The sequence below is a fragment of the Micropterus salmoides genome, unplaced genomic scaffold, assembly GCF_014851395.1.
Source record: "Micropterus salmoides isolate LMB-PRFRI ecotype aquatic unplaced genomic scaffold, ASM1485139v1 Ms_hic_scaffold_22, whole genome shotgun sequence".
Taxonomy (NCBI): Eukaryota; Metazoa; Chordata; class Actinopteri; order Centrarchiformes; family Centrarchidae; genus Micropterus; species Micropterus salmoides.
Genome location: NW_024041373.1, coordinates 11370028 through 11396583, shown reverse-complemented (window position 1 = coordinate 11396583; position 26556 = coordinate 11370028). Strand labels below are relative to the sequence as shown.

The following is a 26556-nucleotide window of genomic DNA, read 5'->3' as shown; positions in this document are numbered from 1 at the left end:
TAAAATATAAAGTAGAGTTATTTTTGTCATTATAAGAGCATTATTCTTCACATATTCTTTAAATATCAATATGACAAAACATTTCAATGTATAGCAGGTGAAGACTCTTACATCTTTCTTTTTTGCAACAGTATGTGACTTAGGCAGTGACCAGCAGAAGTGGCACTAAATGAAGAGAGGTTTGGAGCCGAAAGCTGTAATTAAAAAAAATAAATAAAATGTCCTTTCTTTGGTTTTGGTAGTGACCACTGTTCCAATTTACCAATGCAACTTTAAGTAGCCTAATAAATAACTGCTGACTACTGAAATGAGCACAAATACAACACAACTGTGGCAAGTGAGAAAGTCTAAGAAACCATGACATTAGGCTAAATACAGGAAAACTGCATTATCGAAGAGGGGACAGTGGTTACAAGTGGCTAAAGAACACCAAAAATGCGTCCCAAGAAAGAAAATCACATTGACACATCTGACGGTCTCAACAAAAACAATAGTAACTCAGTATGTAACGACAGGTTAGATTGGAAACGGACTAAAAAGCTCCTGGTCACATGTGCCTTTTTAATAAAAGGAGGAAACAATCTTCAAATGACATACAGTATCCTCCTAAAAACAACTCTTCACTTCACCTATTCAGGCAAAAAAAAACTTTTGTAGGGAAAAAGCAGAAATGCTTTCAACCTGTGGCTTTCCATTCAAACAGAAAAGTGGTATGGTGTGTTGCTAGTAGGTTATTCCGGCAATGAAAGGCATTGTAGAGGAATTCTGCCCTACTTTTATCATCCAGGAGGGAGGAGAGGTTGTCTGTGGATCATCTTTCATGTGGGATAAATGTTTGGAAGAAATCCAGGAACATGTGAGTGTATAGGAAAGCAAAATAAAGGTTTGCTTTTGTCTCTGACTTTTAAGTGGCCTATAATTTGCCATAATAATGACACTTGGTTGATACCAATGCATCCAATACTGTTCGATGCAGTCTTATCAGCTTAAACAGAAAACCTATTTGATGGGTTGACAAGAAAACAGTTGTAAAATTGCAGAAAATTATTATTATTGCGTAGTTGCAGTTGAGGTATATAGGCTCTTATTTTTCGATCTCTAAAGCCAAATACTGTAGCAGATGTTTACAGCAGGATTGAAACATTCTTCTTAAATTGAGAAGGGTATAAACTCTTAATGGCATTAATTTCAAACTAGTTCGGTCTCCATAAAACAACTTGTAATGTCGAATATGACAAACATGTTTGTGGATTTTATGTTGCTTCAGCCCTCTTAATCACAAGCCTATTAAGGGCTAATGGCCTCAGAGAAAACTCAGGGTTTATATTTTCAGTGACTGGGCTTCATTCAGACTCTCTTCTCACAATTTCAGTCCCTGCATTTCATTATCATTCATCATAACTTTCCACACAAAAGCCCATTCATTCAACAGTTTCTTCTCCTATTTCCTATTGCATCTGGTATTCGCAAGACAGCTTTAAAAAATAAGCTGATAAGCTGAACTGAGCAAAATCACAACCATAGTTAAATATTTATTTTTATTGCCAAATCAGCACTTAAATCATAGATCAGGAAACAACCATTCTCCTGTATTCGATTAATATTTAATCTGAGCATACACACTTCCTGAGAAGGAAGAGAGAAGAAAATTGCTGGTATAAAAAGTTCAAGCTCAGTTCTTCATGACACCAGTGACAAAAAAGTCATATTATCCAGACACCTCTCCACCTGTGGAATTATGAAATAACAGGAATCAGCCAAAACCCATCTGTACAAATAATCGAGGTCCACTGCAGGTGTATGCAGTTTTCTATAACAGAAGGACAGCTTGCCATCATAAACACAATTATTCTAGGTTTCCAACACCGACAAAGTGACATTATGAACCCAAGTGATCGACTGGTGCTGAAGACGACAATGTTCCAACACCAAAACTACACTGAAAAAAACACCAGGCCCGCCATTTTCAAAAATAATAATTAATAAATATATTAAGACTTATTTGAAAGAATGTTAGTATTATTATGGTATATGTGAAACCAACAGACCGATTTTATAAGCACATAAAGCAAACAAATAGAAGAAAGCTGCAGTTTGCCATTTGCCTAATGGATTGTGAGATTGTTCAGGGCCCAAAGCATTAAGAAAAATGGAAGCACACATTGTAGACACACTTAAGAGTAAACACAGGTGGACACACACACTTTAACAACTTGTAAGTACACTTGAAACGCAAATAAATAATGAATTAACTCCATTTTAACATTTACATACAGCATATTGCTGAAGACACAAAACCTGCCTGCCGACACACACAGTAGATTCAACACATGACTGTAAACCCCAATTCTACCTTACTGAACCCAGTTACATTTAAATTCAAATTGTACATATCACCCATTTGTGCTTTCACACACACACACACACACACACACACACGGAAGTTTGAACGACACTTTCATACATATTGTTCTCAATTGTCTGAACAGATTGAGCCTCATACAAGAACTACATGTAGGCACAGCTTTGATTTGCAAAGTGCATAAGAGCAACAAGTACTATTGAAAATCAGCAATTGAATTTTCAAAGCTGTCTAGTCTCAGATTTTAACGCTGGCAACAAAAAAAGTGTACTTTTGACACTCATAGTGACATGAAAGATACATACCTTTGATATAATTCCTTAACTTTTGCAAACTTCACAATTATATATTTATATAAAGAAAGATCCTGTTTGAAACAAACCAATAAAGACAATGAAGTTAAATTCTCTCTCTTCTGACTGCAAAAATAGCTTAGATAAATTATTCTAGGTCTTCATTACTGAGATCCTCCCCCCCATCATAAGCCTCTTATTTTATTACAACCAACCAATAATATCTAGATACCCTCACAAAAGACACTTAACATATATTATGAGAGTATGTTCATGCATGAGGCCCACTGTTCTTAACTCTGACAAAATAAGTTCACATGAACATAACAGAAATAAATACAGCACTTAATTTAAAATAAAACATTCTCTTTGGAAAGAAAGGCTCAAACAGATCATATCAGGAAAAGAGTCAACCACTTCAGTGAAAAGACAGTTTTCCTCTGGTAGAGTCCTTAGCTGTTGAGGAGATGAGGACACGAAGAAACGAGCAGAGGTCCCCCTAAACTGTGCCCCTCTCCACCCTGCAAAGTAGCAGCTGTACGGGAAGCTCCCCTGAAAAAAAAAAACCTAAATGGCACTCCACCCACCATCCGACTGGAAATCCTGAAGACCCTGCTGAAGAGTAAGGGACAGCAGCTATGTTCTCCCTCCATATCCGCCGATGGCTGGAAATGTTTTGCCTCACTCCAGCTTTGACATCTCATATCTGGTTGTCATGATTTCCTGTGAAATAATAGGCAAATTTAAATTACATTTTTTTGTCCAGGCTACCAGGTTTTAACCTTTACTTTCAGACAGAAATTCTCAGAAAGCCAATGTTACTTCCTGTTATTATTCAGACTGTAGAGGATGCACAGTAGGGTCTGCTACGCCCTGTCCCCATAAGCCACGCCAGTCATTCTTTCCATTCTCGCACAGCAGTTCACAACAGATGTAGAAAAAAGCAGAATTTTGGCAGCTCATTTTATCAGCTACAGCTATCTGGCTAATTATCTTTACTTATGACCATCCCCAGCTGTGAGAGAAAATAGCATGGTACTAGAGGTCTATGATACATCACCGCTGCACAGGCTGTGGAAAAAGCATGTTGTCACCACTAGTTGGCAGGGCAAGCCAAATATTTATCCTGGGTGCAGTTACTCGTTAAATGTAAAGTATTGCTCATTGCACACCGGCTCATGCAAAGCGGTGTGCATTTGGATGCAAAGAAATCTATAGCATGACAGGCCTGCTGTGCCTACTTACAATTGCTAAGCTATGATTTGATCCCTGTTTGGGGTAGGGGTTGGGTAAACAGTCAGTATGTGCTTGATGAAACAAACGTGGCTAAAATCCCCATTAAGTCCCCATATCCACACTAATACAGCAAATCCAAAAGTAACCCCTAACATTATCAAGCAATGCTTTCTTTCTCACTGTTATTGTACAAAGTTACTCATCTCCACATATCTAGAATAACTGTCTCTCTTACAAGAAATAACCTGTTTTGTAAATTTTGAAGTAATGTAATTCATACCTCATCTGAGTCGAGCAGGACTGGTAGAGCTCTGCAGTGACAGACAGGATGAAAGACAGACTCCGTTAGAATAACACACGCCTTATATGAAAACACCTTGCTGGTTTAATAAGTATAAATTTGATAGGATGCTTACACATCAGCAAGAGAGCTAGGAATGTTATCCTCCACCCACTTCAAGTCTTCATCCTGTACAAAGAAAAGAGGAAGGAAAAAAGTAAATACTGCCATCTGCTGAAATGTGTAACACTTGTATGGCTGCATTTCCTAAACCTGGACAGCTGCTCTTATTATGGATGCTTAATATTTAATAAACCACACCGGATTAATCTACTTAATACTGAACTATTCCAAACCAAGTATGCAGTTGTGTTACTGACCGGGTTCGTTTCTGCAGGCTTTGCTGTGCCATTTGTCTCACTTTTAGATGCTCTCAACTTTACGCCATCAGCTGTGAAAAAAAATGAAGACAAAACATAGTAAAGAAAGACAAAAAGACTATTAGACTCCAACCGTTTGCAGCATTCTGGGTGAAAATAACACTTGCATGTTACCGTACCAAAGTTTGTAGAGGCGACAAACTCCTCAATCTCCTCATCGTCAGAGTCGTCAATGAGAGGTGTGAAAGCATACCTGTGGACGTTGAAATTATGCGATTTATAATGAACCAGCAAAGAAAAGGACAGTGTCCAATTCAGCTCATGTTGGTAAATTCAGTAGCCCTAATGTACTACTTGCCTTTGGTTGTTTGCAGATGGCCTCCATAAAAACATTATGACGAACAGAATGACGGAAAACAAGAACCTCCAGAAAGCATCTTCTACCCACAGCTCAATCCAGTCCTTCACACAAAAACAGGTCCAATTATCAATAAAATGTAAATGTAAAATGTAACGCTACTACTGACGAATTATGCCAAAGCATACTTACAGACTGGCAATCTGCTAGCCGAAATTTCTTTGCTGTCCAACCCATGAAAATGATGGAAGCTGTAAAAGAAAAGGGAAAGGTCTGAGATGGTGCTCTTGGTCCGTTTCCTGGGGATACTCCATACAAATAACCACAAATCATGAGCGTGGGCACAGAGCGCGGCATATTCTATTATTTTTGCAAGTGTAGTTGTACCACTTACCAATGACAGCAAATATTAGTGTGTTTGTAAAGTGCCTGTAGAGAGACAACTTGACAGGGTTTCTCCTCAGCTTCAGAGTCTTGATGGTTTGTGCCAGGCTGACAAAGATGTTAGTGGCAGTCAAGGTAAACATGTGGCACACATAGCATAGAGACCACATTACAAATGAATAATGGGGTCTTATAACCTCTACATGTAAGTGTATACTGTAGATAATAATCCATGTTTTGCCTTATTTTTTCTTATTTTATACAATCCAACTTATTAGGTACACCCACCCCTTTATACAAACAACTCTTTTCCTCCTATCAAATTTACATTAAATAGATTGTAATAGAGCACTTTATCCATACTGCCCATCTTATGGACACCCATCACCCATATATATATATCATATTTAAACTGGACCACCTGTAAAGGATGGTGGGTTGGCATGCAAATCAACCACTTTTACCAATTCACATAAGACATAGCAAAATGTAATTGATTGTGCAAGAAAAGAAGCAGTGAGGATGGAGGATTTTAAGAGAGTTTTTATAAATTTCAGTAAAGGATGAATGATTAATGCGTGTCTGTTTCTTCTTCTGTGAAAGGAATAAGGTAGTTGCAGATGAACCTCCACCCTGGTCTAAATTGGACTCGTGTGAATGGAGGAGGTGAGGAGCAGAGGGGGACCACACAGGGAAAGGTTGTAGGTGCACAAAAGGATATCCACCAGCATAGAGAGGAGTCAAGCAGAGCCAAGGGAATGTTGGCCAGCAGGGCTAAGTCAGAGTCTTTCGCCTTGAAGGGAGGATGGAGCAGGACCAAAGGACACAAGGAAGAGGAGAAAGAGGTGGAAAAATCATAGATTGGATAGGAGATAAAAAGGCAGCACGGCCAGTAAAATATAGAATCATTCACCAAAGTGCAAAGAGGATAATACCAAATCATCCAACCCAAAAGGTAAGAACACTCCAAATTACACGGGCTCAATGAATTAACAAATATGCCCACTTTGTTGTTACATGAGCGTGAAATTATTGGTGCTGTTGAGTACACTGGAAGGATATGAACCAGATGGCGCAGGAGTCAAACACAGCCAGAACAATTTCTGTAATGAGAACGGGGCCATTGTCTCGACCCTTGATTTTTGGCCCCGAACGAATCAAGACAATACACAAATTGTGATGCGAGTTTTACTTCAAAACACAATTCGACAACAAAGAGCTTTAACACTGCTAATACTCTTGCTTATTTTTTCACATCAGGTTATAAACAATCAACAATGACTCAATGATCGTCAGACTTAAGTTTAGTTTTGATCATTGTATATTCATTTATTTTGGTATTTGTTTTGCTTTTGTTGTCAATATATCTTTGGGTTTGTATGAATCTTTTATAAAAATAAGCAATTTGAAATTTAACTTCTGACGTGCATTTGTTAATGTTGACTGATCGAAAATAGGAAAAATAAATAATCAGAGAGCACAACTCACCCCAGTAATCCTCAGGACACCTTCAATGCTAGCACAGGCAAAATAGAGGATTCCGAGCCCCACAACTCTGTGCATTACTATCCCCAGTCGAGGCCTAAAACAAAAGAAACATGTAAACACAAAGAACATGTAAAAGTTGGATTGCCTAATTTTGTTTGTACATTAATTTAGGGTTTTTGAAATAAGAAACAAGTAGCCGTGTGTGCAGATATATGTTGACGTACTTTACAATGCCATAACCAAGGCTGACGATGATGACGAGCAACCGAGCCAAAGTCCTCTTGAGGGCAGAGACCAGCTCGGCAAAGATCAACAAGCCTGGAGCTAAAGGCAACCGTAACAGTACAATCAAAACAAACAAACCCATCTTACTATCTCACATGAAAAAGGTGATGATTTTTGTGATGATCTGCGGACACTCACAAGCAGAGCCGACAGCGTTGGTGTTTTCATATTCGGCACAGAAGACGGCCTTCTCCACCATCCCGAGGAATATGACCCCTGCTATCCAGAACTGGATCCGCAGCAGATCCTTCCAGTAGCACGCTGCCCAGATAAACCACAGCAGGGCGTACAGGATGTACACTATGCACATCACCATGTAGAACTACAAACCAACAGTGAGGGATTAGTCTATAAACACATATGGGAGCAGTTGTGCTTAATTAGCTGCAAACCAAATTCCAGAAAAAACAGCACAGTTCATCCAAAAACATCTTGTTTTTTTCTCTTCAGAGGACTGACTACGTATTCAGCTTCAGCACGATTTGGATGTGTCAGCCGTAGGTCACTTCAATATAGTGAAGCTCAAAGGCATTTGCGTTTCAAATGTTACTTTTCAATTACATCTGAAACATCAGTAGTGACCACAGTTGTACATTTCACCCTTTTGTCATGTGATGTGATGTTGTAGTCAGTTCTGCACTTAATTATTCACCACATTTTTTATTTTTGTGGTGCAGTGGTTAGCACTGTCGCCTCACAACAAGAAGGTTGTGGGTTCAAACCCCGGTTGTCCCAGCCTTTCTGTGTGGAGTTTGCGTGTTCTCCCCGTGTCCGCGTGGGTTTTCTCCGGGTGCTCCGGCTTCCTCCCACCGTCCAAAGACATGCAGGCTAGGTTAATTGGTTGAAAATTGCCCTTAGGTGTGAATGTGAGTGGTTGTTTTTCTATGTGTGCCCCTGATGGACTGGCGACCTGTCCAAGATGTACCCCGCCTTTCGCCCGATGTTCGACCCTGTACGCAGGATAAGCGGTTGATGACGGATGGATGTCTTTATGTATGTAGTCAGATGTTGCCGTTGGCTTTATGAAATGTAATCCACAGCTGACCAGAGCTACAACTGTATGTTTAATTGTATTTTAGATGAATCTTTTGACTCTGTATTGTCCTATCATCTGCAAATCCAAAACAGTAGACTACAACTCTCCATTAGAGCCAGGAATAGGTACATAATATTAATGTACATTCATTTCACAAATGAGTAATTAATGTTTCTAACATAAATCAGAAAAGCTGATTCCTTGTCATCTACTTACAATCATGAGAGGCCATTCTGTGATAGAAATGTAGCCATGGCTGCCTTTCATCACCACATTAACTGGAAAAACAAAATCCAGACATCAGACAAGTGAAGCATGTTTCTCAAATCAAGAATAACAAGAATTTGTTTATGGTGCTGACAAGTTTTGAAATCTGACACTTCAGCGTCGGCTGCAAAACAGCATCGCTTTTATGAGCCCGCTTCTGATTACAGAAGCCTTTTCAAGACATCCACGCTTTCAACATCATTAAATTAATGCAGGGTGATAATGTTCCTCTTTCCCGGCCACACAGTATATTAGTTGATTGTGATGTAATTTCCTGTTTAAAAAATCCTTACCTGTTAAATTCCAGTTGGCATCCTGTTTACTAGACACGATCTTGACAACCAGCAGGTAAGGCCCATCCTTCCACGTGGTGGCTATGACGTTGTCCTTTGTGTTCACACTGTTGTTCGTCACCGTGCTGCTGCTGTCGTACTCCTCAGTGTCATTTTCCTCCTGCAGTATTATAAAAGTGATGCAGTGTTTATCACTTAAAAAAAATATTTTTAATACTGAGTATGTGGAAACTATTTAAAGAAACAGCACACTAACAAAACACATGATCAGTAAAGACACTGACTAGTGGCAAACCTTAATTTACACTAGTCTATTAAAACCAAAGAGCATTTAAGTTTCCTTACTGGTGCTTCACTCTCTGACTGACTGACTGGACGTGGAGATGCCTTGGCTTTCTGAAAAACAGTTACTGGATGTTGAGAGATAATAAATGCAATGATGTAACCAGTTTGACTATGCTGATGACAGCAATGTAACAAACCTACTTTGAGCATTGGAAAGGAGCGTAGTCCGCTGTTACATGTTATGGGACTGTGTTTGTGTTTGATGTACTCTCCTTTTCCGAGGGGATTCGGATCCAGGCTCTCCCCCCGACTCAGAGGTGTTCTATCATACATTTCCTACAGACAATGACGGTCACAATTCAGCCTTCATAAGCAATCAAGTCTAGACAGTCTGTCTGTTAATGTGTATGACATTAAGTTTTTTTTAAGCACTTACTTCAATATTGTTGAATTCATTGTGACAGGGGTAGTATTTTAAATACCACTGAATAGTGAAGTCAACCTCCTCAAGGCAGCTAAAAGCCACAACTACACAACAAAGACACAAGTGATGATAAACACAAAGGACAAAGAGTGGCACAATTTCTGTGATAGGTCATGAGCACATTTTCCATGTCTTACCTTTCAGTTCAATGTCAGTGTCTTTATACATGGATTTCCTTAACAGCAGTGGCCTCGAGGTCTGTGGAATAGTAAATGAAGTTTGTGAGCATTTTTTCCTCATTGATGAAATAATTAGTTTGGTGAACTGATTAATCATTTAGGCAGGTTCAGTGGTTAGTATTGTCCTTGGTTCAAACCCAATCAGGTTGGACCCTTTCTGTGTTTGTGAACAGGAAAAAGAAGGTGAATCAGAGACTGTATCATTGTCCATAGGTGTGAAATGTGTCTGTCTGTGATCTATGACAGACTGGTGACCTCGCCAGTCTGCACCCTTTTCCTCAGCACACCTAATACTGCAACAAGATATAGAGACAAAGGTTATTTGAAACTCCTCACTACTTAAATTATTGATCAAGGCTTTTTAGTACTCCTTGAATTAAGTCTGGGAATTGTGCCTTACGTTACTTACAAATAAGAGGAGGTACTCCGCTGCAGTAAAGTACTTTACAGCAAATCATGGTTCAGGGTGTATTTCCATGTTTATTACAACAAGGGGGTCGTGATAAAGGACGGAAGTTAAGTACATTTTACTCAAGTAGTTAAGTACTTTAATTTAACCTGGACACACAGTTCAGACTGGGATGTGGACTGTGCTGGTCGAGAGATAGTCGTAGGGTTAGGGACAGATAAATATTATGGTTTCTTTCAGCTAATCAGCAATAGTCTTTGGACAGCTGTTAAGCTAAAGCCAGCTAATTAGCCGACGGCTAACCTTAAAGTGCTTTATAAGCCTTTTTCCACAAGGTTAGCTGCTAATTAGTTAACAACATACTGTGCTCCTTCGGTAGACACACAAATCTATTAAGAATAGCAAGTCGCAGCCACGAGTGGTTAACACGGTACCAATAAAACAGGACAGGATCCAGGACCACAGCACCAGGAGTCACCACACTCACAGCTGATAGCGAGCACAACAAGGCTAATGTAGCTAATGTTAGCTAACCGAAGCTGCAGTTATCCAATAGGTTAAGTGTTTCCAGTAAGATACTCACATTTACAACTGTAATTTTCCAAAGCCCTGTTTCTGGCGCTGCAACAACCGCATTTATGGCACTGAGTAAAACTACAAAAAGGACTGCCAATGGATGGAAAACTCCACTGCCCGGACACCTCCACGTCCTCATCTTGACTGCAGCAGCCATGTTCGTTGTGGGCGTTAGCACTCACCAACAGGAGGCGCCGTGAACGCATCAGCTGGAGGAGGAATCTCAGTCTGATGCTACCTATGGATGCTACCTGTAACACCATCGTGGAGTTTGACTGCTTCGTATGAAAAAAGAACAAACAAAGACGTATGCGGGCATTCCTGCTAGATCAGCAGGATGACTATCAGCCGTTGTTTCACCACACCAAGTAAAGCTTACTCAAAATTAAAGGTGTGGCAGACAAGGGTGAAGTAGCTGTTCCTTTATAAGTTAAACTTCAAACCTGTAGTGACCTTGACCAGGACAGTTTTTAAGGTAACGTTACTGGCATATACTTGAATTTGTTGTTATTGACACCACAAAACACAGTGCAGTACATACTGTGACATACCTATACACTGCACTCTGAGAATATACATATTTATTATATTGTTATTATTCTCAATTACGAACCTATGCAATTCTAATGAAACACCTTTACAGTATCTACTACATTTGCACTAACCATGTGCAGTATATTACCAGGAATTATTACTGAATAGATTTAGAGTTAGAGTATGATCCTAGTCTCTAGTTATGGATGTCTTGTTATTATATCTGCCTCATTTGTGAATCTTTGCAAAAATGTATCCCATTTAAATGAAGTCTTGAAGAAATCTTTTTATTATGTATTTTATAAGATTACTTTATAAATGTACATTTCTGTATTTACACACACATCACAAAATTCAATGAAACAAATGTGAATTTTTCCACAAAAACAATTTCACAGTTCGGTGTATCTTAAGCTTATGATGTACATGTTGAATGTTTGGATTCCTAAAACTGACATGATGGCTGGCCATGTAAAGCAAAACTGCTTGTACAACAATACTACAATCCACATCAGAAAATATCAAGGTGCTCCCAGTGCAATGAGGCATAATGTTTAGTACTAAACAACAGAGGTTTTACAGTAACAGTTTTGATCTGCTGGGTACCAATCTTTACAGTAAGAAAGAAGTGTCACTCGAGCTGTGATCCATTGCTGCCACTTCAGTAACCATGTCTCCATTTGCTTGACTTAAAGCATCACTTGACAAAAGAGGAGTGTCCACTGCAGGAGATCTCAGGGAAGGATCAGAGGACATCACCACCACATAACGATCGTCGTCCTCATCCTTCTCATCCTCCAGACTCCCATGAATGTCCGCAGTAACTACTGAATTTTCTGCTGCCTGATGGCTGCAGGAAGGTGAAGAGTTGAACAAAGGATGTTCTGCACAAAGTGTTTCTCCATCAGGGTCATCCTCAGGAAAGCTGGTGTTAATATAGATTATATCATCCTTGCTGAAAGACTCTGGAAGCTTTTCTGTGAGCTTTTCCAACATTTCTCGCAGTTGGGGAAAGAAAGGTCGGTCCAGAGGATCAGCCCTCCAGCAGCTGTACATGATCTCATACCTAGATGCAAGTAAATAAAGGAAATAATTCACATTTGTTTGAGAATACAGCTAACACAACTGGAGACATTCATTTTGGTAGGCAGAAGGCAGTGGTGACCTTCTAGTTGCATACATATCAGGGGGGTTGTTTAATGGAACAGAAGCTCTGATATATAAGTAACAAAGAGTTTCTGTGAAAAGCTTGCATTATATCTTTAAAATTGTTAATATATGAAATTCTAGGCCTATTTTATTCCTCAAAACTACACCTATTCATGCAAAGTTTAGACAAACCAGCTTCCATTTTACAGTCTCCATTTAAAGTCTATCTTGACTCTGATACGGTTACCTCCAAACTTAATCAAACCCAAATTCCACATTTGTGTCAACACTCACAGCTCATCCAAACAGTCTGCTGGCTGCTTCAGTCTGTGTCCTTCAAGAAGGTAGTCATAGATTTCATGGTTCTGGATGCCAGGGTAAGGCGTCGCGCCTCGCGAAGCAATCTCCCACATGGTAATGCCAAATGCCCACTGCATGACAGAAAATATTAACATCAGATGAAATTTCATCATGTGAAGAACTTGCAGTGCACACCACACTGCACTACTATCTAAATATGACTATTGTAGATTAACCCTTAAAATGTGCTGTAAAAGGGATAAAAATTATTTCAAAAGGACTACATTTGTATTTGCAAAATTGTGTGAGTTGTGAATGTATTTCGCCTCTCTTTTCATTTCCAGATTTCATTTTTGGTTTTCATTTTACGTGACAGTATGGGTTTAAACATATCTGTCTTTTTGCCAACAACACAAAAAATGCTTTTTGTTTTTCAACAGGAAACTGGATTGTAACCTACAATGTATCTTTTAGAGACCTAAAATTGCAAAAGCAGGGAAACATTGAAAAAGAAGGGAAAAGTCTCAATTACCACACTGATGATATGACAAAGACAAGAAACCCTTAACCTAACCCTTAAAAGGAAGGCTGAGTAATTACCCAGTTCAGCTGACTGCTCTCTGTAGATTTTGGACAAATGATTTTAAAGGTTTTTAGTACAACAGACAGTAGTAAACGAAAGAGAGAGTGTAGATGAGTGTCAGTTCTTCTTTTAGTGACAGCTCAGTATAAAACAGTGGCTGTAGTTACTGGAAGAGATGCAGTGTACTTTTTCTCTGACACATATTTGTCATGCAAAGAAGACAGGAGGAGATAGTACTTACCACATCACTCTTTACAGTAAAAACTCTGTCTGCCAGACTTTCAATTGCAATCCATTTTACAGGCATTTTGGCTATTCTGCCCTGCCTGTAATAATCCCCACTGTAGATCTTCTTAGATAACCCAAAGTCTGCGACACACACTGTCATGTCATCACGCAGCCTGTAAGAAAAAAAGAAAAGAAAATGTCAGATAAACCTCCTAAAGTAGCAAAATTACCCTTAACGCCTTTAATCTTCAAATGACTGTAAAAATCTTCGTATTTGCCACATACATGCAGTTACGAGCCGCCAGGTCGCGATGCAGAAAATTACGACCACTGAGATACTCCATACCCAAAGCGATGTCAACCATGAACTTCAGAAGTGTCTGAGTAGGCAGGAACTGTGTAAAAAAGCAAACACACAACATAATCACAGTTTTTACTTAATATTGTTTAATCTAATCATAATACATTATCTTTTAATATATGTATTTCAATGTTTGGCTGAAGTCTTACCACTGAATTCTCTCCCAGGCGTGAGCGCAGCAGGAAGCTGTGTAGATCTCCATATGTCATGAATGGCAGGATGACCATGGGTTTGGCAAAATTTCCTGGGCTTACTTCCAAGCACACACCTAAAGGGGACAAGTCAATGCACACCAAATAATATAAGGATGTGCAAATGAAAATGGACAGAGGATCTGAGTGGTTGGATTTTTCAATACTTTAAATAGGTAATGCATTACTCCTACCGAGCAGTCTGATGACATTTGGATGGTTGAAATCTTTCATGCAGGCCGCCTCTTTCAGGAACTCTTCAATCTCCCTCTGAGAGAAGCTATCCACTGTTGAAGAAAAATTCTCTGCCATTTCTACTTGTTTTATAGTTTATACATGATCAAAAGATGTCTTGTATTAATAGAAAACTCACATTTCATTGTCTTCACAGCAACTTTTTCTGACGTCCCATCTGGTTGTCTTAAATGTCCCTCCACCACAGAGCCAAATTCACCTGATGAAATTAAACCAAATCATACATACGTCATACTCTGCACAGCCAGTGTTATTATCTGTATTAACCTAGTAACAACTGTGGATATCAATGTTTACTATGTTCGCACATTTCCCAAAATGAAACTGTTCACTCACCCTCTCCAAGAACCTTCCCTATGGAAAGCAAGCTCCTCAAGACCATCATGTCCTGAAGTTTGGCCTGGAGTTCATCACTGACACCAAGGTTCCCAACTGCAGACAGGTACCACTCAAGTTATTGTGTATTTAAAAATGTGCCTTTAGCAGGACAACATAAATGTCTACTACATACATGTTCATTTCCCACAGTAATATTCAAGAACATACGTGTGACTCCTATGGCTGATCGATTGTAGGATCTCTTGGGTGTGTACTGTACAGTTGGCTGCAGCTTTTCTCCACCTCCAAACACCCGCCTGCAGGGGGAGAAAAAAACCGGGAATGCTGAACAGTGAGCTAATTCTCTTGCTCACCCCATTACAGCTGGTTATCATACACACGCTGAGATTTAACTGAAGAGGTGGGCATACAGTGAGGAAGCCCTCTGAGTTGTCAACCCCCCCCCCCCCCCCAGATACTGTTTTCTTGCCTGTGACACATTCCTATCCATATCCTGAGTGGTAAGACTGAGTCACAGACTTCATAATAATGAATTCCAGAGAATGGACAGCTGGTTGTTGTCCATCTCACCAGCTGCACAGTTATTACTGACCTCAGGTGCAGACAAAGGTGATTAAGAGGAAGCAACGATCTTTTATTAACCGAGTCCGGAAGTGTTCAGTTTGTCAAGTCCTCTATAGTATACTACTGATTACCCAACAACCCCGGGCGCCAATACAAAATGTACTACACCATCAAATATTTTAAATCAAAGTAAAGACAAACCATGCAAAGATATCGGTCACAAATACAGTACAACTTCAAAGATAAGACAATCATACTTGGAGCAAGTTTGGTAATTAAATCAACACTGTGTTTACACAGAAGGGGTTAGATTGTCAGCATACCCAAGCCAAGTCCTGTTGCGTACACAGATAGCCCCCCAGAGGATAAGCAACAGAAGACAGAGGCCAAACACCACGCCCAGCACGGCATGGACAGAGTCTGGAACCCCGGTGTCAGGGCTGGACGACGGGGAAACGACTGATTCTGAGATAGGGAGAAGAAATGAAAGTTTAGAAAACAACATTCAGCAAATGGGATATCCAGAATCCAATATTCAAGATTAGTTGTCTGAGTTATATTACCAAGGCCAATGTTGATGAAGTTCAGTGTATTTGCATGTCCATAGATAAGCTGCTTCAATGTGAATCAATAAGGACATGTAATAAATCCCCAATGTGTCTGTCCAAACTGTCAGTAAACTTCAGAATTTTATTCCATAACTGTTATTTTATTATTACTACTATTATATTATTAATCAATTTAGTAAAGCAGGATATTACATTTTGCATGTCAATCAATGTATTTAAGTTTCCCTCATTATGAAAACAATTAACTAGTTTCCAAACTGTCTGTCTGTTTTGAAAAAGTCCAAGATAATCCTGCTTTATTAAATTGTGGCCATTCTATCTTAAACTAGACTCAACTTAAGCAAGACTTTACAGCCACGCTGTGATCGCCCCCCTGGTGCCTGTAGTCAGGCACAGTGTTGCTTTGAGCTACACGCTAACATCCGCTTGTTAACATGCCCACAATGACAACACTAGAATGTTGATGTTTGCCATGTTCACCATCTTAGTTTCAGCTAATTAGCACTAAACACAAACTACAGCCGAGGTTAATGGGAATGGCATTAGTTTTGCTGGTATTTGGACAGTTGAAATTTTGACATGATGGCACTAGATGAAAGGTCATGGAATCAAATTTATTACAAATTATTCTGTGGCGAGCATGAACGTGTGTACCAAATGTCATGGCAATCCATTCCATGGTTGCTATATATTTATATATTTCAATCTGGACCAAAGTAGTTGATCGACCGATCAACATTGCCATCTATAGAGCCTACTAATACTATAATGCATTGGGCAGTTATGTTATTCTAGTATGACACAATACATCAGCTGAACTTTGTTGGCCAGATTATGAAGTTAAATGTTTCCAGATGAAGAGATAAATCAATAGAGCAGCTTACTGTTCCCTGGCACAAACAGCCAGACTCGCGGGCTGACCATGCCGCTCCCTGCCTGCGTGCATGCAGCCACCTCCACACTGTAGGATGTGTTAAATTCCTTCACAGCTACAAAGGTCATGACAGTGTCACTGTGGATCTGAAATAACAACAGAAAACATTTAAATGTGGATTTTGTCTAGTATAGTAATTCCACTCTAAAGCATATTTTGTGGAGAGAAAGATTCACCTTTTAGAAGAACATACATTTTTAGTGGTACAGCAAGTCATTAAACTGAAGGAGAAGTCCATGAAAAGAGATAATATGTTGGGGATATTCTAGTAGAACTGCACGCAAAGGAACAGCTTGTACATTTGTGCAACATTATATCCAGTTAAACAACTTTCTGCATGTCATGTCCTTTCTCTCACTATGTCTACTATGTAGTTTTTCTGCTTTCCACTTAGTGCACCTCAACAAACAAGAAATGCCATTTAAAAAGTCCCCTAAGGCTGTTTTCACGCAGCCAATATGAGACCTACAGGGAACTGTAGGCTGGCGATATTGTATACAATGAAACTCGAAAAAGGGAAGGAGACTAACTTTTCTGATAAGCTCATGTGCTGCACTGTGAGGGAACATGTGACTGACCAGATTTCAAAACACTCCGCCGTACCATCTGGGGTTCCTCTGCTTTGCCAATGTGCTGACAGTCAAACTGGGAACACTAAACCCATGATTAATGGTATATTATGTCTGTGGCAACTTGTGGTTTAACAGAAAATCAACAACAAATATGGGAATCAACCTCAGATTCTATATAAGATGACGTCCCCATGGCTTCTACCATGAAACACACAAAATTGTGAGCAAGTAGTAGTAACAAATGACTCCTGTAATTTTTACGGTAGTTGGTTTAGAGTTTTAATTATTTATTTTACTATACATCAGGTGAGTCTGAGGATTAAACCAGTTGCCTTTGTGCCTTTGTGTTTCCAGTCACTGCTTACAAAGCCTTTGTGTGTAATGACATCAGCAACTGACTGGACAACGCATTAGGATATTTGTGCATTTCGTACACATCCCGTTATATTCCAATTCCATTCAGTCTGTGATGACTCACGGCCAAATACTGAACACTACCAACTTCACACCATCAACTTCCTTTAACTATGACACTGACAGGAAGGACAGGAAACACACTATTGTACAGGAGAGCACTAATGCAGCAACAGAAGCACATTGATACACAAACAGCATCGTGGAATAAGGCGCCGGACCTTTGGTGTATACAAAAAAAGAGGTTGTTATTAAAATAAACTGTGCTATCTCTTAAGAGTGTATCTAAAAATTTACTTTCCCTGCCTTGTTGATTCTTCAGAGGAGTGGAAAAAAACTATTGTTCATAGATAACTGGGAAGCTGACCTCTGGTTTAGTGGGCAGGACAAAGGGAGGATCACATATTCCCAAAATGAGAGACTCATTCTTTTCATATTTGTCATACATGAGTCATCGTTATCGCAAATTTTCAAAAACATCAGCTCTCAGATAACAACACAAATATGAGTATGAATTATAGCATAATTATTATTCATATTACTTAATATACAACGGTATAGGGTAGAATATGCACCGTATGTATGGAAGTATAGGCACACGCACACTTTTATATCTGTAGAAGACATACATACGCTGTTAGATGCAGTGTCAGATGTAGTTTAAGTACATACACATAATCAGTATATCTAAATATAAGTCATGTTTCAGTTTTCTATTGGTACTATGTGTACATACCTACATATGTATGTGTGTTTGTGTGTACATCTACTGTATGTATGTTCATATAGATCTGTAAAAAAACATTGTAGGAAATATGAAAGTGGTTGCCTACAACCTATTGCAATACCATAATAAATGTTCATGTGTCTCCAGTACGTGAGCACATGTTAGTAGTTCGTGTTGCTACTAGCTTTCCAACAGTTCCAGCTCCCTTTCTGTATAGTTTTCTTGGTTGTCATTCTGGTACTGGATTCAGATTGCCTTTCCACACACAAGAAACAATGCATGTACTGTACTTTTTGCTGTTTACTATCTTTACACCATATTGGGGCTGAATTGAATTACTAGGGATGAACATTTCCTACAGCTGTTGATTCATAAAAACCTGGCTTTTATTGTAAAGCAGTCACAGGAAATGAACTGGGGTTGAAATCGGTGATTCCAACTTTAAATCTGTTTATATGTATTTATTTTATTTCCCCTTTTTCAAATTTCATATCATGCTACCACAACATAAACGAGAAAAAAATCAGTAAAACATTATTATTCACCTTGTACACTTCTGTGTCAGATCTGACAATAACATCATAACCACGCAGGATGCCATTTATCTTGTCTTCTGGGGGAGGTTTCCAGCTGATCACCAGCGACGACTCATTGTACATATGTACGGTGACATTACGGGGATAAAAGGATGGCACTGTGAGTGTCAGAAGAAATGGGAAAGAAATCATTGAGAGTGGTAACAAAATCAAGAGACTTTATATAAAATGCCAAACTGTAAAACAAGAATTTAAAAGAGAAAGTAAGGCTGTCCTTCCACTGAAATCTTTGATTACAGTTTGGTATGTCATCACGGACTACCAAATCTTCAAACTAAAATATCCCCCGTGGTGGCTTTAGGAAGGAAATTGAAAGCAGCTCCACCCAGTAAGAACTCTGTATTTTCTCAGTGAGGCCACTCCTATTTCCTATGTGACCCTTTCAGGAAAGCAACAGAGATTTAGTGGATAAAGACATTTTTCTGAAGGGGACCTGGGGACTAAGTGGGTAGTTGCATGTAGTGCAGTTGTGCATTACATGCTTCTGCTGCGAGGAGGCTTAAATTACGCGCATTTTGGATGGGAAACTAGTAGGCTAATTATATAGTGCTACGTTCCTGAAACCTGCTAGTGTGAGAAGGAGGCAGGAGCATAACACAGAGGTTCTTCTAAATACACAGGTGGTTCTTAAGTCAAATACAATCTCAGCCTTCTGAATTCAAACAGCCAGAAACATGAGTATGTGCTTTGGATTGATTGCAACTGCACCCCAAATCTGTTGGTTTATTTCCAACTGCCAGCAAAATTCAACCTGCAGAATTCATCCTTAAGTACTCACACACCTCCCTCTGTGGTGTTGCTTTGGATCCACATGGTGACAGGAGAGGCTCCCACCTCATTGCTGCAGGAAACACTCATGTTGTACCACGTCATAGCCTGCAGCCCAGGGACTTCACAATGGAAAGGCGGCACTGTGATGTTGACGAATCTGGTGGTCGTCACCTCCCCTTTCTTCCGACTCACCTCTTTAACCTGGGACAGACCAGAGAACATGTGAGGATCTGTCTGAGGACATTAAGCGACAACTCTGTTTGTGCAGATGTGAGGCTTACCCTGATGTGGCATTTAGTTAGTGGAGAGAAACCATCATGTCCAGGGCTCCAGCTCAATGTCAACTTATTGGACTGCCTCTCTACCACAGCAACATCTGACACAGGGCTGGGAAGCACTACAAAACAACAAAAAAACCTTTATTAACTCCCTAACACGGACATTGTCAACTTGCAGAGCATAAAAATCTCTTGCTATGTCTAACAGCCACCAAAAGATTTACCTTTAATGTTAATATGTGCTTCTCTGGAGGTGGTGACACCCTTCGCATTGTGTGCTTCACAGCTGAACTGAGTGAACTTGTCCACACCTGCAATTGACACATAGGAGAGGACAATGTAGCAGTTCAATGCTTTATAAATTCAAAACAACCAATCCTGAAGGTCAAGAAAGAGCTGAATATTTTGATAAATCGACCTCAACGCAGGTGTTATTTTGCTTCAGTACTGGGGGGAAAAAACCCAAAGAACAGGCCAGCCAGGTACATTCTTGTCAGGTTCTAGGTTTGGACAAACTAACTAAAAAATAAATAAATTTAGCTCTGTGTCAAAGGCAAATCTGGGTGAAAAGTGCAGTTTAAGCCTCAATGGAGAAGTGAGAGTGTAAACACATTTGGGGATGGCCCATGCCTTTATTATGCCTCAAAAGTTCACACAGCTCTGTGTCATACAGTAAGCCTCTCCAGTGTGATGTACTGTGATAACAATCCTTTTACTGCTTCCCTTTTCCTGGACACACAATTCCTGTCTTTCAACAGGCACAGGTCTGCCCAGTTTGAATAGGACTGGGACAGCTGCTAATAATGTCCCTTTTGTGCTCTGTTTTCCAGTGTCTCTATCTCGGAAAGCTTTCCACAAAGCTAATCATAGAGCAGCCTGCGAGAGATGACTGGAACCAAACTTTGGATGTGTTGTTTACATTCTGCAGAATATCACAAGCTCACAAGTTTTCCTCCCTGTGCTCAGGAGCACCAGGGTAAAGAGTGCTTCACTTTTCACACAAACAGTAGCTACAGTAAGTTTGTTTGCACAAACATATGGCCTTACTTAAAATAGGTAAGAGTGAATCAATTATATGAGCTAAATTCAAATGGGGAAGAAAATCTAAAATAAACTTTGGATCAGAAGGATCAAAATTGCACAGTACTCATGTTGAAGTTCTAAGAGGAAATGTGCAATTACAACACCTTTCCAGCCAAGCTGTGCGAATGTAATTACCACATACCTAAATTCAAATTGCATGGCAAACAGAAGGTTGGAGCCTAGTGGAGGCTGAGGAGGTTTGACTGTCGTCCCAACTGGTCATTCTTATATAATTTTACCCAAGTGAAAAGGCGACCATAAGAACAAAAAGTCACGCTAGAAAAAGTCACATCACTGGTAGCTTGAAACATTGCTGTATAAATAGTTTGTTGTTTGCTTTTTTGGCTGTGACCATGTTAAAATGATGCAAGGCACTACAGATTCCAGTGGTGACATGTTTACCAGCAGCATTATCCACTTCTCTGCTGTCCCTACATATGACTTTCTCTCATAACCACCTTAACGTATGGCTAACAAGGCTACTTCTAACAGCGCTGTGTGACAGGGCAACATGGGAGCATGTGTTTGCATGTAATTAGCAGTATTTTGGTAAAGTGTTTCCAAAATACTGTGCTAATATACAACAACAGAGAAGTAGATTATGCTGCAGGTGTGGTTTCATAAATGGATCCTCAGCCCACATTTACAGTAGAGTATTGATTAAAGGTCAGAGATTTTCTGTGTCTCAACCCTAAAGTCTAAATCCTCATTAAAAGACAGATTTCTGCTGATGTACCAAACCTGTGTCCCACTATAAATGGATCTCCTGAGACAGGAAGCCCTGAAGCCCTGATTTCAAGTAATACGACTGTGCACGCTAATGATTTTCCTAAAATAAAGCCAAAAATCATTCACAACCCAGCACTAATAATATCATGCGATCCAAGCTTTAGTGGAAAAAGGGGCCCTAGAATCATCGAATACATGAGGTTAGTATGCAGAAGAGTGGATTTACACTGTTTTGTTGTGCCAATATTTGGTCATGCACAGAGCTCTAGTAGCCAGCAGCCTGCACCCTGCCAGCCTCTGTGTCCAGCCCCTCCCTGCAGGGAAGTGGGCCGTCCTGTGAATGAGGTCTTTGTCTTCGGAGCCAACCCCCGAACAGACTTTCTGTGCAGCCCCCCATCCCCTTTCGGCCCAGGCCCTTGCACATGCTGGACCAAAGCACAGCTCGGAACCTTTAACCCCTCAGCTTCGGGCTGTTTCACCACTCATTGGCTACAGCATGAGTGCTTAGCCTGTGGCGAGCTGAAAATGAGGGGTTAGAGCACACAGAGCAGAAAGGTTATGCTTCTAATAACAAATGTTTGCTTTCAAGTAGGCAGCTGAGGCCATAAAGGGAGAGTCCACGTTGAAAAGACATTTTGGCAGCAATTGGTCTAGTTTTTCTAAATTTAATGCTACATAATGTTTAAAAAAGTCCATGTTAATCTTAGTAGTAGTAGTACAACACGGAAATTCCACTCTTCTTACTGAAAAATAAACACATTTACTTTGATGTTGTGTTGAAATGGTTACTTGATTAATCGATTACTCGACTGAAAATTACCCGGTTGTTAATTAATCTGCAACAATTTTGATAATCAATTAAGAATTTTCTTTTTCAAAAATGCCAAAGATTCACTGGTTTCAGCTTCTGAAATTTGAATATTTGTTTTTCTATTCTTCTGTGTTATTAAACTTAAATACATTTGGGTTTTGGACCGATGGTTGGGCAAAGCAAGAAATTTGAATTTTAAACCGTGGGCTTTGAGAAATTGTAATGGGCATTTTTTCACCATGAAAATAAGTAGTTGCAGCCCTAATGCGACACTTTGAAATATTGGTAAACACACTTATTTGCTTTCTTGCCAAAGGGGAATGTTACCACTCTCTTATCCTTCTGTTAGACATAAGGTATCAACTAACAGCTCAGCATAAAGCCTGGAAACAAGAGGAAATGGCTAGCTGTGTTCAAAGGTAACAAAATCCACTTACCAGCAACTTTAAAGCTCACTAACATGTTATTTGCATAATCCAATGCATTTCATGGGTGGTTACGTGACAGACTACTTCATGACCATGACCAGTACCTTCCTTGGGTTTTCCTGGCTTGGTTGGACCTGACAAATGGTCCAAATTTTGTTACTTTTGGACAGCAGGCTATCTGTTTCCCCAGTCTCCAATGTTTATGCTAGGTTAACTGCTGGCTCATACAGACATACTTGACATACAGACATGGGACCAATCTTCTCATCTAACTCTTGACAAAGAAATTGTATAAGTGCATTTCCCAAAATGTCAATCAGAATCTACTGTTTCTATTCCCACGTGTCGCATTGTCTTTAGTGTACAGCTAGCAGAGCGGTGTTACACAAAGACCATGCGTGAATGACCGCTGTAAACCATTAAGCAGTGCAACAGGAGGCCCCAGTGGACCCTGTGACACTGATGGTGGGGATAAATCTCATTGCAGTAAGCAGACTACAGATGCTGAGGCAGCAGAGACGAGGCAGAATAGAAACCACCAACAAAGTGATGCTAGCTGTGTAAGATCCGCTCCACACTTTGTCACCATCATCAGAGAGCCAAATGTCCCTTTAACTCTGCTGACAAATGTTTCCACATTCCATCACAGGAGGACGTTAACCAAAGTGAAACAAATTCATAAGTTTAATGAGCTGTAGCTTGTGTGTTACTACTAGTGTACTACTTTTACAATTTTTATACAAGCCAGAAGTTCTTCTATTAAAAAAAAGAAGATCTCTTTACTTTGTTAATTCGGGAAAACACATAGACAAACCCACAAATAGAGCTTGATTAAAAAGCAGAGTTGACACAGATGAAACAGACTTTTAAGGAGCGGCCTACTTTTAAATTCATCAAGGAAAGTCTTTCTAACAGAGGAAATTACTTCTTCAAGTCCTCTAACACATTTAAGGGAACTAAAAAGGAACAAAGTCTGTGTGTTCATGAATGACACTATCTTGGTAGCGTGATACACCACAAAGCACATCTTCAGCTTCTTTCTGCCTGATTTGAGATGACATTCAGACTTATGCTGAGTCATATTCTCAGCATTCATTGACACTTCTCTTTCACCTCCTCAACAGGAACAGCAGAGAAGGAACATAGCGTGTTTAAGTAGATCACGTTGTGAAACCCATATTCTGTGTAAGAGAGATAAAGAAAACTGAACTGTGTGGTTGGTGTCTCACCTGACACAGAGTAGCTGCTGGGAGAGTTATGACGGTCACTGTCAGGTACTCCATCGCGGAGCCACTGGATTTCAACAGGATCCGGAGGTCCTACCGCCTCACAAGACAGCGTGAAAGGTGTGTTTCTTGTTATGTTCCTGTCCTCTGGTTGATGGATAAATGTCGGTAGGCCTACAGACCAGACCAAGATGTGTGAAAGTGTCACGAAAAATGCAGACGCCCCAAGAAGTACCCAGTTGTGGCATCAGGTTGAAACTCACCTTCCACCTCTATGATGATTGGCTGAGACTCAACCGTTTTGAGGCCGATGCTCAGTCTGCAGCGATATTCCCCAGCGTCTGCTCGCTGCACATGGTTAATGCTGTAACACAGTACATGAGGACACATGTCAGACTGTGTAATCTGCCTGTCACACAGCTTTTCACCTCCATACGTTACATACCTGACAGTGGAGAGGAGAGTTATGATCCCGTCCGTGATGGTCTGGAGCTCATTGATCACAACCTGCATGTTTCCTGCCAGTTCCTGGCCGTTCCTCACCCAGATAATGGTGGGCTCCAGCCTGGCATCGGGAATGTTGATGGAGCAGTTGAATTTAGCCTCATGGCCCTCTGAGAGCAGGATGGTTCCTACGGTGGGCTTAAAGTTCAGCTGTTTGAGCTGATCCGGGCTCAGATAAACCCTTGAAACGCGACCCGCTATCAGATGGGGCTCAGAGGTCCTGGTAGGACGGTGCAACAATTTCCTAGAGTGCTGAGCTGTTTACAGAGGGAGATGTTAGGTTCCGTCATACTGACTGTGTGTAACATCAGCAGCATCCTAAATGAAATATATGGTTTGAGCTTCACACAAAAGAACATGTTTAATCATGTTGAGCTTTAAAGCAAATATTCCTGCAAGAGTCTTTTAGATCATTTATAAAAGATTTGACACCCAAAGTGACAGAACTAGGCATGTGTTTACATCCACAATGTTCACAAAACCACCATAAAGAAGCATTCAAAGAGCATGGGTGTGTGACATTTAGTTTCACTATCGATAATCATTATAAAATGTCAGAAACTAGTGAAAAATGCCCATCACACTTATTCAACACCCAACCAACAGCTCTAAACTCATTAATGTTCTAATCAAAATGACATGAAACAGAAAAAATTTCTGGCATTTGAAACATTAACCAACGAATCCACTGAACATTTTTCAAATTATTTTCAAATCAATTCAATTCAAAAACGTCAAATCATTATTTTCACTTATTTTTAGATATATTAAGAACTTTGCAATGTGGTAACACTTTACAATACTGTACTCATAATTGTGAGTAGCTTCTAAGGAACGACCTGATGATTAAATACTTGTTAATAAGTAGTTCCTGAATATCTCAGACAGTGGTCAGCGTGTCGATTCACAGATTATGAACTAATCATTAATGACTGATTAATATAAGTAGGCCTATCTCTCAGTCTGTCCTCTAGTCCATTACCATCTATAGGCTACAGTGTTTCACTCTGAGGTATTCAGGAACTACTTATCAACAGTTTATTAATTATCAGGTCGCTCCTGTCTCGTTCCCCCCTCGTTCCATAACTACTCACAATTTTGTGTGCCGTTTTGTAATGTGTTAGCTATTTAAATGCGCAGGCCTACTTATAGTAGGCCTATTTAAATCTCGTCCAGCTGCAACCTATCATGCAGAGAAGAACTGCTCCCTGGAAACCGCTGCATTTGATTTAGTTAAGTCTGAGATCCCACTTTGAAGGACAGTGAGTTAGTCATCCTCCATGAAAATAAACAACTCACCGCTGACCAGACTTGCCGCAATAAATGCTATGGTCGCTGCTGTAGAGAGAATAACTCCAAACCAGCCTGGAGTTGACTTCTTTGCCATGACAAAATCTGAGCTCTTCACTGCTGCTGCTTTCTGTCTCGCAGCAGTCTGAAAAAGTCCGTTTTTATTCTAAGCAGACTGCGCGGGCCCGGACCTCCCGACAATAAGCAACATCACCCGCTAGAGTGGCTTCAACGCTGCTTGAGTGGATACTTGTTGACCCAAGAGCAGATTCAGCTGGAGGGTGAAAAAAAAGTTTACTTTTCCCGACGTCACAGGAGGGATCCCATGAAGGCGGGACGAGTGACAAAATGCACCGAAAAATCCTACTGGAACCAAAAATTCAGCAGAAGAACAACAGATAAACGGAGCTGCAGGCATTCAGCAAAACTCTTGGAATTTGATTAAAGTTTACATTATTTTTTACTTTTAAATATTTTTCTTATTGTCCTTTTTTGAGACAGAAAAAGATTACAACACAGGCATTA

General features: G+C 40.0%; 2 protein-coding genes across 3 annotated transcripts; both read right to left on the bottom strand.

Moving 5' to 3' along the window:
• Positions 1 to 1519: 1519 nt before the first annotated feature.
• On the bottom strand, positions 1520 to 10789 carry tmem87b (transmembrane protein 87B). 2 transcript variants are annotated; one of them, XM_038737206.1, is made up of 19 exons: positions 10603 to 10789; positions 9569 to 9629; positions 9384 to 9475; positions 9149 to 9283; positions 9008 to 9058; positions 8663 to 8822; positions 8319 to 8380; positions 7205 to 7388; positions 7006 to 7105; positions 6782 to 6875; positions 6015 to 6086; positions 5304 to 5412; positions 5102 to 5160; positions 4910 to 5013; positions 4731 to 4804; positions 4552 to 4622; positions 4308 to 4360; positions 4172 to 4202; positions 1520 to 3378 (listed from the first exon to the last, which is right to left on the bottom strand). In XM_038737206.1, exons 1-19 carry the CDS (start codon positions 10750 to 10752, stop codon positions 3337 to 3339), a joined length of 1704 nt encoding a protein of 567 aa, XP_038593134.1. In that variant the 5' UTR covers positions 10753 to 10789; the 3' UTR covers positions 1520 to 3336. The 2 variants fall into 2 exon arrangements, with proteins under 2 accessions (XP_038593134.1, XP_038593133.1); XM_038737205.1 differs by lacking the exon at positions 6015 to 6086 and adding an exon at positions 6356 to 6427 and having other exon boundaries at positions 10603 to 10788.
• A 606-nt stretch (positions 10790 to 11395) lies between these two features.
• On the bottom strand, positions 11396 to 26312 carry mertka (c-mer proto-oncogene tyrosine kinase a). Its single transcript, XM_038737191.1, has 19 exons — positions 26041 to 26312; positions 24683 to 24998; positions 24501 to 24601; positions 24241 to 24411; positions 20185 to 20271; positions 19964 to 20079; positions 19694 to 19883; positions 18861 to 19009; positions 16553 to 16688; positions 15423 to 15564; positions 14743 to 14831; positions 14533 to 14628; positions 14315 to 14395; positions 14136 to 14228; positions 13900 to 14018; positions 13675 to 13784; positions 13403 to 13562; positions 12573 to 12709; positions 11396 to 12195 (listed from the first exon to the last, which is right to left on the bottom strand). Exons 1-19 carry the CDS (start codon positions 26126 to 26128, stop codon positions 11742 to 11744), a joined length of 2835 nt encoding a protein of 944 aa, XP_038593119.1. The 5' UTR covers positions 26129 to 26312; the 3' UTR covers positions 11396 to 11741.
• Positions 26313 to 26556: the final 244 nt, after the last annotated feature.

Coding starts and splice junctions, on each gene's coding strand:
- tmem87b (XM_038737206.1), bottom strand. CDS start 10,752: ATGGCTGCTGCAGTCAAGATGAGGACGTGGAGGTGTCCGGGCAGTGGA. Junction 8,823..9,007: donor AGTCAGAGAGTGAAGCACCA/GTAAGGAAACTT, acceptor ATAATACTGCAG/GAGGAAAATGACACTGAGGA. Junction 6,876..7,005: donor CTTGGTTATGGCATTGTAAA/GTACGTCAACAT, acceptor CTTTTGTTTTAG/GCCTCGACTGGGGATAGTAA.
- mertka (XM_038737191.1), bottom strand. CDS start 26,128: ATGGCAAAGAAGTCAACTCCAGGCTGGTTTGGAGTTATTCTCTCTACA. Junction 19,884..19,963: donor TAACTAAATGCCACATCAGG/GTAAGCCTCACA, acceptor GGTCTGTCCCAG/GTTAAAGAGGTGAGTCGGAA. Junction 13,563..13,674: donor CTGGCGGCTCGTAACTGCAT/GTATGTGGCAAA, acceptor TTTTTCTTACAG/GCTGCGTGATGACATGACAG.